Raw genomic sequence first — 13925 nt, forward strand, 5'->3', positions numbered from 1 at the left:
TCATAATTATTATAATATGTTTGATTGATTAAAAATTAGATAAGAAATAACAATATTGTTAAACATATTATTAAAAGAGTTGATTAAGTAATTATATACAATTGAATAGTGAAATATGATGTCATTTTGACAAATAGAATGCCTTTGAAGAGTTGGGGAAAAAATATTTTTGTCTCGAGACATAGTTGATTTGATTACAATAGAACAGTATTGTTGAAGAGGATTTAAAAATTAAATTGAAATATGATGATAATTGAATAAGTAATGCCTTTGAAGATTTGGGAAAAAATAAATGATATAATAATTTATTTAAATATGGTGAAATGATCATTGTTGAAGATTTTTGTTAAATAATTATATCAATTGAATAGTAAATATATGTCTTGATTTTTTTAAAAAATCAAATAGAATGCCTTTGAAGAGGGAAAAATAGTTTAATTTTTTGTCCAAATAGAATCCATGATCATTTTTTTTATTTGAATAATTTTTGAAGAGAGACCTATATTTTGAATACATTATGAGTAGAACATACTTCTAATAAATTTTATTTTTAAAAAAATCATTTCTATGATATAGATAATTAATATATATTTTTTTATAAAAAAATCATTTTTATGATACAGATAATTAATAGCGTTTCTTTTAATTTTCTGCTAAAATAAATATATCTAATTTTCTTCACGGAGCCTGCATTCCTCCCCCCTTCTCCTGCGTGTGGCCGGCTGCCTGCAGTAGTACGGCAAGGTCCGCCATGAACGACCAGCACGGCAAGCTTGATTAATTTAGTTCCTCCTCCTCTCCCTCCTTCTCTGACCATCGTCGTACTCATCCTCGACGCACCAAATTCGATGCCCGCTCGCATTTTAAAAGAGCTATAAAACTCTGCAGGAGATCGAAGCTCTTGGGCAAACGCAGAGCTAGCGAGTCCAACGCCGACGAAGAGGAAATGTCGCTTTCCCTCCATGGCTCATTTGCGAGCTCTGCTCGCCCACTGCAAGAACTGGGCCATGCACCCCATGCACATGGCGCTCATGGCGTGGTCCTTCGCCGTCGCCGCGGGTCTCGCCGTCGTCTTGCTCTTCATGTCGGGGCTCATGGACGGCGCCGTGCCGGAGAGGTCGGAGAGGGCGCGGTGGACCGAGATAACCAACCAGATCCTCAACGCCCTCTTCACTATCATGTGCATCTACCAGCACCCGCGGCTGTGCCACCACCTGGTGCTCCTCTGCCGCTGGCGGCCGGAGGACGCCGCCGAGGTGAGGAAGGTCTACTGCAAGGAGAAGGCTAACGCCGGCGCTCGAGGGAGCGACGGGAGGGGTCACATGGCGTTCGTCGTCCTTCTTCTCCACCTCACTTGCTTGTCTCAGTACGGCCTCTGCGGGCTCTACTGGGGCTACTCCTCCGACGACCGGCCGACGTGGCTGCAGATCGTCTTGGTCGCGGTTGGAATCTTGGCGCCGGCGGTAGCCAGCGTCTACGTCGCCTTCGGCCCCTTGGGAAGCAAACTCGATGAGGAATCAGAGATTTCGTCATTGAGGACGTACGAAAGAAAGGAGGAGGACGCGGACCGGGAGTGGGCTGGCGGCCTCTTCGACTGCGGCGACGACCTCGTCGGCGCCTCGCTATCGCTCTTCTGCACCTGCTGCGTCTTCGGGTGGAACATGGAGCGGCTGGGACTCGGGAACAAGTACGTCCACGCCGCCGTGTTCGTGCTGCTCTGCTTCGCTCCCCTGCTCGTGTTCACTACGACGGCGAGCCGCATCGACGACGGCGTCGTGAAAATCCTGATGGGGGTCGCCGGGGCGCTGCTCTGCTTCTGCGGGTTGCTCTACGGTGGGTTTTGGAGGACGCGAATGAGGGAAAGGTTCGATCTCAGGGGTGATCCTGCGTGCTGCAGGTGTTCGCCGGCGGCGGCGGACTACCTCCGGTGGCTGCTTTGCTGGCCGTGCGCGGTGGCGCAGGAGGTGAGAACGGGGAATTTGTACGACGGCGTCGAAGAGAGCAGGGAAAGGGACTTGGAGGAGAGATCGAGGTCGATGATGCTGAAGCCATTGCCGCGTGAAGATGAGTTGGGGCCGGCCATCAGAATCGAACCTTCGGCGGCGCCGGCGAATGGAGGAGCAGCAGGAAATGGAAGGTTCGGCGACGTCACGATCGACATCGACGAGAAGAAGGAAGATTCCATGGCGCCGCCAGTTCAGCCGTTGATTCTGCAAGAAAGCGATCTAAGAAATTGATTAAAGGGGCGTTTTATTTCGTTTAAATAAGATTTGGAATCGTGTTCGGATTGACATCGAATTGTGGATTTATATGTAAATGGATTAAAATAACATAATCTATGAAATTTTTCCTCAAATTCCTGAAAATCTAACACAGGTTAACTTTTCACTGGCTCGGTTTTAAAATATTAACGTGAAATTTATGTGATATTATGTAAATACAAATGGTAAAGATAAATGTCATTATATATAGATTAATAGGTTGTCAAATAGCTGAGATAAAATTTTGAGTGTGTTATTTATGTCTTAGTGTACAAGACCATCCTATAATTTTTATTAAAAATTATCTATCATATAAGACCATCCTTAATTATGATTTATCCCCGAGATGGTTGAATTAATTAGTGCTGAACAAACTTACTGAAATGAGATAAAAATTGAATCTTAATGAAGTCGAAATAATATCCTTCCGTAATGGCCAACTGTAAATTTTCTGATTTACTTTTTCATAAATAATCGTGGAACCGACTGTGTGAGACCGCTGAAATAGCGAATTTCATCTTTTACTAAAGAGCAAAACTATTTGATAGGCACTATACTATGATTGAATTTACACTCACCAAACAAATGAAGCACAAAACAAAGCTTAGATACTACACTATTCCAAGTTTCTTTAGCCGGAAGCGCAATACGAGCCCATCAAGTGCCCAAATCAGTCGAGCAAGCAGTGGCATCTAAATCTACAATATGCAAGACAAATGAAAGAAATTTGATATTGTTAGGAAACAATTTAGAACTTAGAAGATGTTGTTCAATGATCTAAGAACTAATAACAACAATAATAATACATTGTTGCAAATCATAGACTCACAATATTCTTGTTTAACAAATACTTTGATGTTCCTGTTTTTCGTGTCTAGGGCTTTGTGCTTTTAGTTTCTATCAATGCAGTAGGTCTTAATTTGTCATTGATCTTCCATAAAGAAATTTGTAGATCTGACTACTAAAACAAGCATATGAAATAGTTTCACTACATTTTTCTCGACAATCATGGAGAGTCCAATTATATCTTCTAACAGTTACTGTTGCAATAGATCCTCTCTCAATGGTAGGTGATCTTAAAACCTAGCTTGCCCATTTACTAAGGAGCTTGGTTATTATTTACAGATTGTCAAAAATTGCCATTTTATACCAAATACTTCAATAGATAAGATCAGATTTATTCCTATATTGATCGAATCTGAAAACTGAAAAATAATGAAGTGGTCCTATCACACAGATAACCTCTTAAAGGGAGCTAAACTAGCATCAAATAGGTTATACCAGAATATATCTCTTACCAACAAAGAAAACCATTTATTGGATGAACATTCAAGGAGCAAATCGCTTTTTGAACAACGTGTGTCTCTTTGACGGGTCCTTTGGTTTCGCTTTCAAACCATGTCCTTGCTTGTTCTTCCCAGTGCTGAAAAATCCAACAATGAAGCAAACCATTAATGTTAAATAATTCAAAATTGAATAAATGTTGCAAAAGGGTAAAGGCATGAGGAAGACTTACTTGTATTCCATATAGACCATTCCATTTGCTCCAGAGAAAGCACTCATTGAGCCTGCAGAACGCCTGCTCTTGATAGCAGTGATATCATCTGAATCCTCCTGCAACTGCTCCAGACCCACCATGTCATCCCCAGCATTCAACACCTGTTTAAAAGAAAAAGTCGAATGATTATAATCTCAATACTGAAAACATTCACCTAAATTCCAGAAAGATCAAATAAGTAGCAAAAAAAAAAAACCTTGCTCAATAGTTCGAGTTGCTCATCGAGGCCATGATAGCTGAGTTCAGCACCTGAATCAGGTGGCGGCAAGCTAGTGATTACCTGTGATAATTTTGCTTCTCATTTATTAGGCGTGTACATTCCTATGACGACCTCGACCCTCGGAACACAAGCACAATGATAATTAAAATAGAATACAAAACCAATCTAGATGGAAGTATGAATTTCACTAAAAATATTACAAAGTCTGCAAAAAATTAAATAGAAAAAAGGGGCCTTGTTTATAGTAGATGCATTACTATGTTGTCCTAAGATTTATCCCACCGAAGTAGGAAGAAAATTTCATCATTCACTAGCAATCACATACGCTCTCAAACTGTGTTCCAATTCTAAACTGAATATACAATTGTTCAAATACACATCTTGCTCTTCTTAAACTTAATGGAATGAGGTGAACCAGACATTAGTTATAGTACACATCCCATAAATCTAAAGACAGAGAAGATTGTAAATGCCCATACCTCTTCATGTCTAGTATATTGCCTAATAAAAATTATTTTCCGTATAGCATATCAAATAAAACACTCTTAGTCGAGGCACTAGAAATTCATCATATCCCATATAAGAAGGCATTTATAATTTGACCAATGCTTCAAAATAAAGCCGGAAATAAACCTATGGAAGAAAATGTGCCAAAGTATTGAGCTCAAAAATTTCATGGAGAAGACCAGTAAAGAAAACAAATTTTGTAATTGATGCTGGCCCGCATAAGCCAAATTCATGAGATGACAAGAAACACTTGAAGCATGGCGAACAAAAACTTAGGACAAGTCTTTGTTAACCTTTGTGAAAGCAGGTTAAACGAATGTGGATTACCTTGAAGCTATACCCTTGATCAATTAAGAATTGCTGCCTTTTAGTAGAGTAATACATTTCCTGTATCCAGTAGAGAGAACAATTATTAGACCATATGCTCCACAACTTTCGTTCGAGTTGAGCGTTAATATAACCAATAGATGGAACAATAACTACTACAATCAACAGATGAAATAATTACTACAATTCCATATGCTCCATAACTTTGGAACTAGTTGAGCACAATGTCTATTTTTTTTCTTTAAAAAAGAAAAGAATACAGCACCTGAGTATCCGTGGAAACAAGGGAATAGAAGAAAGCATTGTATTCTTCTTTTCCACCTGCCATTCTATCTTGCAGTCGCCCCTGCAATGCAGACCATACCCAGGAATGACAAAAAGAAATGAAAAAAACAAACACAAATATGAAATACACAAGGTTATTTTATCTACGTATTAGGAAATAGACAAGACATGTTTCTGCCAAAATAAATAGCACAAACTGATTTTATGTCAAATCCAAAAGCGACTCCAGAAAATAAGTCAAGCCATAATAGCTATATGTAGTAAAAACATAGACGTAAACAAGAGTAATAAGACAGTGCTTATCAAATTATTTATTTATACGATTAATTGAAAGATAATTGATAGTAGAAACTTAAGCAGACAATTTTCATTGTTTTCAGATGATAGTGACCTAATGTTGTAGCAATCTATAATAGCACTAGATGTTGGCTTGCAGGACAAAGGGAACTATCCTCTAGGTGGTCAAATCCAAAAAACTTTAGGCTTGCAGGTTTTGTATAGTGGTTAGCTGGATTCGAACCAATCACCTATACAAGAAAGTAAACTAATCTATGTTGCAAAATCAATTAATCTTGTCTTCGACTTCATCAAGAACAATCTGCTCTTTACTGCCAATTCCATTGGGACCCTACTGCAGATCCATTGGTCAAGGACTGACCAGATCTTTTGGATTTTAAGCTTACCAGCTTGATATGGTTTCTACTTGCCCAACACAAAAGTAAAGTTCTAGCACAATTGAAATTTCAAATAATTATAATACAAGTTTTTGCAAGATAATTTTCTGCCTAAAATCATCAGTTAGAGAGATTCTTCTCTCAGAAGCAAATAAGCAGATACAATAACTTGAAGCTTCTAATGCTAATAACTCAAGGTATCCCAAGTATACTAGCCAGTTCGAAGGCTCAATATGACGCAACTAAAAAAATGAGTTTATACAATTTTATGAATCATATCATGTACAAACTAGTCCTCTAGTTTCTTTTCCAACATATATTACATTATCTAATTACCTTAGCCCTAAGAATACGACCCAAACGTTGAGCTTCCTGACGTCGTGAACCAGCATGGGATGAAATCTGTATTATCACATTGGCTTCTGGAATATCAATTGAGTTATCACCGACCTGAAAAAAAACAAAGGTAAAAACATCTTGATTAGTTACCAATGATACTTGACATCCAAAACTGACATAAGTTTAATGAGCTGCTCTATTCTTTCACTGCTTCAATGAATTTAGTTCAGGATCAACCTTTTTTTCTTTTTCTAAGATTAACAATAATATGATCCTCAACCTCATAATCTAGTAAACGAATATTTAGAAGCAACTAAAATATGTAGTATAAAGATAATAATTCACAAACCTTGGACAGGAAGATTGTATTAACATCAGGACTAGTCTTGAAAGCTTCAAGAATCCTAGTTCTCTCATTATGGCTGAAAGCAATTTTTTAAAAATTAATTAATTAAATAAAAGAGCAAGGGCCACTATATGGAAATCTTCAAAGCTCCCAGCAAGAACCTGGTTGCACCATAGATCATGGGTTTTCGGAGCTTCATTGCATACGCAGTCAGTGCAAACAGATTGTCAGCAAAAACAATAATTTTATCTCCACGTTGCTGCTCATGAAAGCGAATAAGAAATTCACAAGCTCTGAACTTATTCGGATTCATCACATATAGTGCCTAGGAAGAGAGAATCTACTTAGTCAGAAAACTAATCGAAAATATGAATTGACATAAAATTAGAATTGAAACATATAAACAGCAGTAAATAGAGAAAAGAAAAACTGATTAAATCTTAAACTAAATTAGTACAGAATTTGGAGACAATGGAACAAGTCCAAATCTTCTTTAGGTAAACTAAACTGTCAAGCATGCAATAGAATTACAATCTATGACAATTTATATATACTAAGAAAGAAAATTCTCTAATTCTCCAAGCAATATTAGAGTAGATTACATGTACAGCTTTCTGAGTCATTTGGCACTCTCAAGGGAAAACTTGAATTTATGGATATGGATATGGTAATGGTATAATTAATTAAATAACTCTTTAAGATGTCCATCTTCACATAAAAAAAAATTGTTCTGTTAATCTTTAGATTCTCCACATAAATTAATTCTTGCATTGTGACATGGTCATAGTTTCAAACATTTGCTCGAACTAAGTAGTGCTATTACTTGATGTATTATGTTGTGGGCAAGGTTCAAAATCTCGAGCCCTGTCAAGTTTCAAACTTTGACTGAAACAATACTAATTTTGATATCATATTGGTGTTTCAATGTATAGCGCCAGTGGAGAATTGGAAGGGAAAGAAGAAAGAAAAAGGAGATAAAAAAGTACAAAAAAAAAAGCAAACTATATATATCAAAATTTAACCTTCATATCCCATCTAGGATGATACAATTTTGACATTATATTGTCCATACACAAGTTACAAAAATAATAAATAGTATTTCAATACATCTTGAAACATTTGTAACATGTCTGGTGGTGTTGAATGTTAATATGATACAATACTCATCAACATGATGTGCCAAATGATGTGTCGAGAAGTATCAAGTTTTAGAAATTTGATGGAACTATATATTCCAACTGTACTGACAAACACCAAACGAAATTTCAAACCATGGTTGTGGGGAAAAAAGATAGTATTTAGATCAAGCTAAACCATCAACAAATATAATAGCTTCCCAACAACACCTATGTGGTGAGATAGGATGATAGTTGGCCCGTGGATTGAAATGTCATTCCATTTGGCGGACACAAGCGAAACTACCATTTGGTTCAAAACCAAAATAAGGTAGGCATGAACACGAACTACCTCAACATGGTGCTATTTGCCGTGGGTGCTTCCCATTGATTGCCTAAGATTCATCTTTGATAGATGTCATTGTAGCACCACCTCGCGGCTGCTTCAAAACATCGGCAAAAAGCAAGAAGCCTCACTTCATTATCTAAAATGATAATTAATAACTTGAATCCACTATTTACTAACCTAAGTTGTTAACCTTACACTAATTACCATCATTCCTATCATCACCCACATGATCTAATGACAATCAACTCCCGACCCGATCGACCTCCTTCTCAAGGTAGTAGTGGCCAAATATGAATCTAACTTTATGCAAGCTACATCATGGCATCCAAGATAATCTAATATAAAAAATTTTAACATCTCCAAATAAATGAAATACCTGTTTTTTCTTTGAATTCTCTTTCTTCAAATATTCTGAAAAAAACTCCTTGGTCATAGGACACCAGACTTCAGCACACTGGACATTAGCAATAAATCCTCCTTTTACCAAATCCAACCAGTTTGCCTCATACAGCTTTGGTCCAATAAGAAAATTCAAGTCTGTGATTCGTTCATCTTCTCTCACAAGTGTTGCTAAAGTGGCAAGAAAACAATATTCAGCAAAAAGAAACATGAAATATCAGGCAACTTATGCAGTGCAGGTAATCATAAAAGTAATTCAATAGAAGAAAAAATGACCAGTAAGTCCAAGTTTGCAATGAGACTTGGTGATGCTAATTACTTTACGAAACATATGTGCTGGAACAACATGGACCTGTAAGGAGAAAGAGAAGAACAGAATGTGAATCTGTAATATAAAGAAAACTCTGTTGAATCAAAAGGAAAGTTTTTGCGTGGACAATGAACTACTAGTTAACACTAGATATATTATGACAAGAAACATTTAATTCTTGGATGTAGAATGGTAGGTGACACTTTCTGGTTCACTCTTGATTTTGATGGCAGTGATTTCCAACTGCTTCTGAATCATTTTAGATGGTGATTCAATGAATATCAATTGCAGATCCCTGAAGTCATCTCTCTTATATGTTCAGTCTGAAATAGCTTTAATGGTGCAATCATCATGAAATTTTATGACCCATCAAACAAAGGAATATAAAATCACCCTTCATTGAGTCACCAAGATGATTACATTCCATGGTCTTAATCTCCATGGTGATTCTATCACAAGCTTACATCTGGACTATTGTGTTAAAATCCTGATCAATGAGGGAAATTTCATTTTATTTCATTCAAGTTTCTAACATAGCATGTTATGATAGAATCATCAACATCAAGCTGTCCTTACCCCAATTATTTGGGGGCAACTACATGAATCTTATATCTCCATTGAATTTAAGCAAGATTTTGTCACTAGTAATATCCAAATTGAACTTATAATTATCTTAACTATAATTTTTTTGGCCTCCCTTTGGCCTTTACTCTAACACCCTCAACTGCAATCCATTAATTATATAATCTATTGGAATGTGCATGCATGTACTGAAACTAATTTATCCAAAAAATACATATGCTATGGATTAGTAAAAAAAAGTACCTCATCCATAAGTAATAGTCCCCATTCTCTATTTCGTATTTCTTCAATGATTTTCTCAGAATCCTCAGATCTCTTCCCACCAAAAGCTACCATATTGTAGGTGGTCACAACTACACCAGCCAACCCACGGAATTTTTCTTTATTATCAGATGTGAAGCGGCTTATGTTCTCATCTTTTATGGTGGACCAGAGCTTAAACTGAAAAGCCCATTGATCCACAGAAACAGCATTTGTAGCCAAGCAAAGGCAACTCTTTTTTATGCGACAAGCAGCAGAAACACCCACCAAAGATTTCCCAGCACCACAAGGTAACACAATGATACCAGACCTGGCTCGTCCTGTCGTACAACAAGAAAGTAAAGCAAAATCACTCATAGTTAACTAGTTGTTTAAGAGCATGCGCAAGGTGTACTGCAGCATACCCAATTTGGGGAAGATATATCAGCAGCTGCTCTAATCATACACATAGCTATGGAAATTCAACTCTTTTATTGAAAATAGTATGACATTGTTTTCTAACCTTAATGATCATGTACTTTCTTATCTATGATTTCCATTGTAATAGTGTTAGAGAAGAGGCTTTAATCGTTCAAAGAAGAAGTTTCATTGAATGTGACAAAAAAATGGTAATGAGGATAACGCAAAACTGCATGTCTAAGGAAATGCAAAGAAATTTGAATTTAACCGTAACTCTTTTGCTATGAACCATGGGAAAGGAATTAGAAGAAAAAATAATAAAATAACACAAAGTTTCACTGCACAAAAAATAATATGTATTTGTATAGATTTCTAGATATACATAGCAGCAAAATGTGCAAAGGCTGAAACAATTATGTTAGTACAAGTTCTTTCCTAAATTCTTTTAGCCTGGAGAAGGAAACAAGCATAAAAATCACAAAAAAGGTAGATGAAACATAATAGCAAGTATAGAACTTAGGAAGTCACCAATTCCTGTGTGTTCATCAGTGTCGGCATCAAGTTGTGTTTTATCAACAATTTAATAATCAACTATATGTATTGTAGTTCTTCCGTTGGATCTGAAGCTATATTACTAATTAATTTTCAAATAAATTAACCAAATTTCTATTACACTGGCAAATGTTTTATTTAGACTTCCACAACACCTTATACATTCTACCATAATAGATACAACTCAGAATCTATCAATCCCCATTGAACATGTATATAGGTTTAAGAAAATTTTATAGCTAGCTATATATGCCTAATGTGACCCTCGATATTTTTCATTTGGGCTTCACATCAATATTGGTGATCAATACATTTGTGTTGTGGTTAAAATAAGCAAATGTAGGTGATAATGTACTTACCGTTGCCAAACATCTTACTGAGACTTTTTTCTTGATACGGTCTTGGTTGCGCTTGAGGTTTCAATTCTATATTCAAATCAGGGTTCACCTGTGGTTAAATTTTCTTTCAGTTGCAGTAACATGGAATGAGATGTAAAATGTAACAAGAAAGAAAAACATTCAAAAACAAGTTCCAAAGAGGAATTATATCCACTATAACCAGAGTGGAGATTCTTGAACTTGCATAAAATGATAGTATAACTTGAAAATTCAATAAACAGGCATATTTGAAAAATAAACACACATATGACTCACTGTATCATTTCGAAAGTCATATTCCTCGAGCATAGGATAGTTTAGTGCATTCGGCAAACACCGTTGCTTCACATTTTCCACCTTCAATAAAAATAACATAGTTTTAGACAACTTTCATTAAATGCATTAACTGTAGGAGGTGGAACCATATGGCACCTGAGAGGGGTCTATCTCAAAGGAATGACTTTCCTTCTCCTCTGTTGCAGCAGCTAACTCAGCCCGATTCAATAAGTCCTCATGAACACCGTGTATCTCGCGCGCTGATTTGCTAATTTTGAATGTATCAGAACCTTGTGAATCCTAAACAAGCACACATTAGATGAGTCGGTAGAAGCAAAAATGGAAACATAATAGCCACTAGATTATAGAAAAGAATATTAGCAATAAAAGACTGTTTAATCAGGTAGATAGAGAGCAATAGAGGAGGGGAAATGGAAGAAGGAAGACTAGAAAGAGAAGAAAGTACGAACAGTGAAAATTTTCCTCCCAATTTTTCCCAGACCAAATTCAAGCAAAAGATGAAAGAGGAGATAAAACGAGCTTGTTGACTAGTTGCCTAGTATTTATGTTTTTTATACCTTCTACCTTCTCAAAGAATTAAAAAAACCATGGAAGATCTGCTTTTCATTATCCTTCCCCTCCATTTCTCATCCCTTATCTCCTTTATTCCATACCTCATAAAAATTGAGTTAAAAACATTAGGATATGCTTTAGTGGCATTTGGCAGTGGTCAATTGTCCACTTCTTGAATCTATTATGGCAAGGCCAAGGATTGACTTTGTTTATAATTATTATTGTGATTAATATTTAATCGTATTTGATTATTTGCAAACAATTGTATTCAACCATCACATATGGATTGATGCCGATATGGTTGCCAAAGAATAAGGAATGCCATAAGTTAATGTGATTGCTCAAAACTCAAGTATCCAAGTTATGTAAGTACCTCAAAATTAATCTGAGCCTTCGATATAACTTCGTCCTTGAGCAATCTCTTCAATACCTGTATTCATGAATTTGCATGTTGTCACCAATGATGACAAATGATCCACGTGATGTGAACAAAACCAAGATGAACCAGAACTTCCACATGGATCAAAGTTACCTCTGGAAATGGTGACTCGACAAAATATTGATTCTTTTTCAACACAAGCTTAACTTTTCCATAATTAGCAGTTGATCCATGGATAAAGTCTATTATCTCAGATGGCAACTTAGTTTTCGACAGTTTGCTCAGGACACTAATAATGGTCTCAGTCTCCAGACCCACAGAAACCGCAGCATAGAGAGAGTGTGGCGTCAAATTATACTCGTGCATTGATTCCGGTCTGCAAGCAAACATACTCGCAACACGTAAAAAAAAACCCTAAATGCAAAAATGGAACTCAAAACAAATTCCGATACCTGCAGACAGGTTCGGCGATCGCAATGAGGAAATCGTAGGCTTGCTTGTAGAGAGGCGAGAACGTTTCCAGAAAGATCCGGCCATCGCCGCAGGCCCAAAGAGGCCTGTTCACGTGATCAGGCTTCAGCTCCAGTTGGGTGAAATTCCTCTGCTTAATCTCTCTCTCACCTACCGACCACAAACCCCACAATCGTCAAAGCAAGAGCATGAGGATAAAAACTCACCAAAAAACAAAAAAAAGAACTCCATCAATTTCCAACTCTTAGTACCATCTCGGGTATCATCGTCAAAATCGTTCCCATAGTCATCGAAATCCTCTTCTTCCATACGAATCGCCTAAAAGATGCGAGCGAGTAATCAGGAACAGAAAAAGAAGAAGAAAAGTTCGGATCAGTATAATAAAATGATTCGCCTGACCTTGGACGAGGAAGAGATAGTCTTCAACTTCTTGATCGAGCGACCTCTTTCTCCTGGTAGGGAATTGCAAAGAGGGATTTAGATAAATTAGAGAAACAGTAAAAAAAACGGTGGCAGTAAGACTATAAGATACTAAAACTGCATAGGGGCTTGGATTGGGATAACCACCGTCGCCGCCTGCCATTATCTGTGAGGCGATTTCTTCTCGTCGAGGTTCGTCGCGGGCGGAGGAGTGCCGGAGAAGAATACGCTGGAAGGGAGAAGAAAGGAAGAAAAAGAGAGGAGGGATCGGCGGACGGCGGTTTAGGGGTCATTTCCGCCAATCCGATCCGACCCGATAAAAAAAATCAGTCAGGATTGATTTTCTCTTTCGGGTCGGATTTGTATTCGGATTCGAATTCGGATGGATCCCGAATTAAAATTTATGAGATTTTTAAAGATATTTTATTTTAAAAATTAAGATATTATATATAATATTAATATAATAATGATGAAATATTATGATAAAAAATAAAAAAATTATCAAAAAATAGTAAAAAACTTATGGATTATTTGAATTTTTCAAATTAGCGAGATTTTAATTCGAGTTAAATTTTTTTTATATAATATTTTATTTCAAATTGATCCTTACTCATTCAATCTCATCTGAGTTATGCATAGACTATAGTCCTCAGAACATAGTTAAGTTGATTAGTGTGATACAAACTTATTAAAATAGACAAAGGTTGAATCTTGATAAAGCCGAGATAATACCTTCTCTATAATGATTAACTATAATTTTTTGATTTATTTTCTCATAGATAATTATAAGGTCGATCGTATAGGACTGCTAAGGTGATGGATCCCATCTTTTATTGAAATGATGCGTAGATGGTGGAAGAGAAAAATTTCATTAAAACATCCTAATCTTGTTAATCTTATTAGGCATGTCATATAACAACTAATAATATTAAAAAGTCATTTCAT

The 13925-nt window shown here is 36.6% G+C and overlaps 2 protein-coding genes across 2 annotated transcripts; one reads left to right on the top strand and one right to left on the bottom strand.

The window, feature by feature from the left end:
- Window positions 1-962: 962 nt before the first annotated feature.
- Window positions 963-2237, top strand: LOC141829866 (uncharacterized). Its single transcript, XM_074717350.1, has one exon. It carries the CDS (start codon window positions 963-965, stop codon window positions 2235-2237), a length of 1275 nt encoding a protein of 424 aa, XP_074573451.1.
- Window positions 2238-2752: 515 nt separating this feature from the next.
- LOC141829333 (general transcription and DNA repair factor IIH helicase/translocase subunit XPB1-like) lies at window positions 2753-13191 on the bottom strand. The gene is made up of 21 exons (XM_074716786.1): window positions 13128-13191; window positions 12960-13012; window positions 12812-12878; window positions 12542-12710; window positions 12243-12465; window positions 12084-12140; window positions 11294-11437; window positions 11138-11218; window positions 10844-10931; window positions 9516-9853; window positions 8657-8732; window positions 8358-8551; window positions 6679-6842; window positions 6521-6593; window positions 6169-6282; window positions 5139-5219; window positions 4874-4933; window positions 4016-4099; window positions 3778-3920; window positions 3560-3684; window positions 2753-2959 (listed from the first exon to the last, which is right to left on the bottom strand). The coding sequence occupies exons 1-20, from the start codon at window positions 13141-13143 to the stop codon at window positions 3591-3593; spliced, it is 2319 nt and encodes a 772-aa protein (XP_074572887.1). The 5' UTR covers window positions 13144-13191; the 3' UTR covers window positions 2753-2959; window positions 3560-3590.
- Window positions 13192-13925: the final 734 nt, after the last annotated feature.

The sequence above is a fragment of the Curcuma longa genome, chromosome 5 (genome assembly GCF_044706935.1).
Source record: "Curcuma longa cultivar G26 ecotype Majalengka, Jawa Barat chromosome 5, ITB_CL_G26_1.1, whole genome shotgun sequence".
Classification (NCBI taxonomy): Eukaryota; Viridiplantae; Streptophyta; class Magnoliopsida; order Zingiberales; family Zingiberaceae; genus Curcuma; species Curcuma longa.

Coding starts and splice junctions, on each gene's coding strand:
- LOC141829866 (XM_074717350.1), top strand. CDS start 963: ATGGCTCATTTGCGAGCTCTGCTCGCCCACTGCAAGAACTGGGCCATG.
- LOC141829333 (XM_074716786.1), bottom strand. Junction 12,879..12,959: donor CTATCTCTTCCTCGTCCAAG/GTCAGGCGAATC, acceptor CGCATCTTTTAG/GCGATTCGTATGGAAGAAGA. Junction 8,552..8,656: donor TTGCAAACTTGGACTTACTG/GTCATTTTTTCT, acceptor TTGCCACTTTAG/CAACACTTGTGAGAGAAGAT.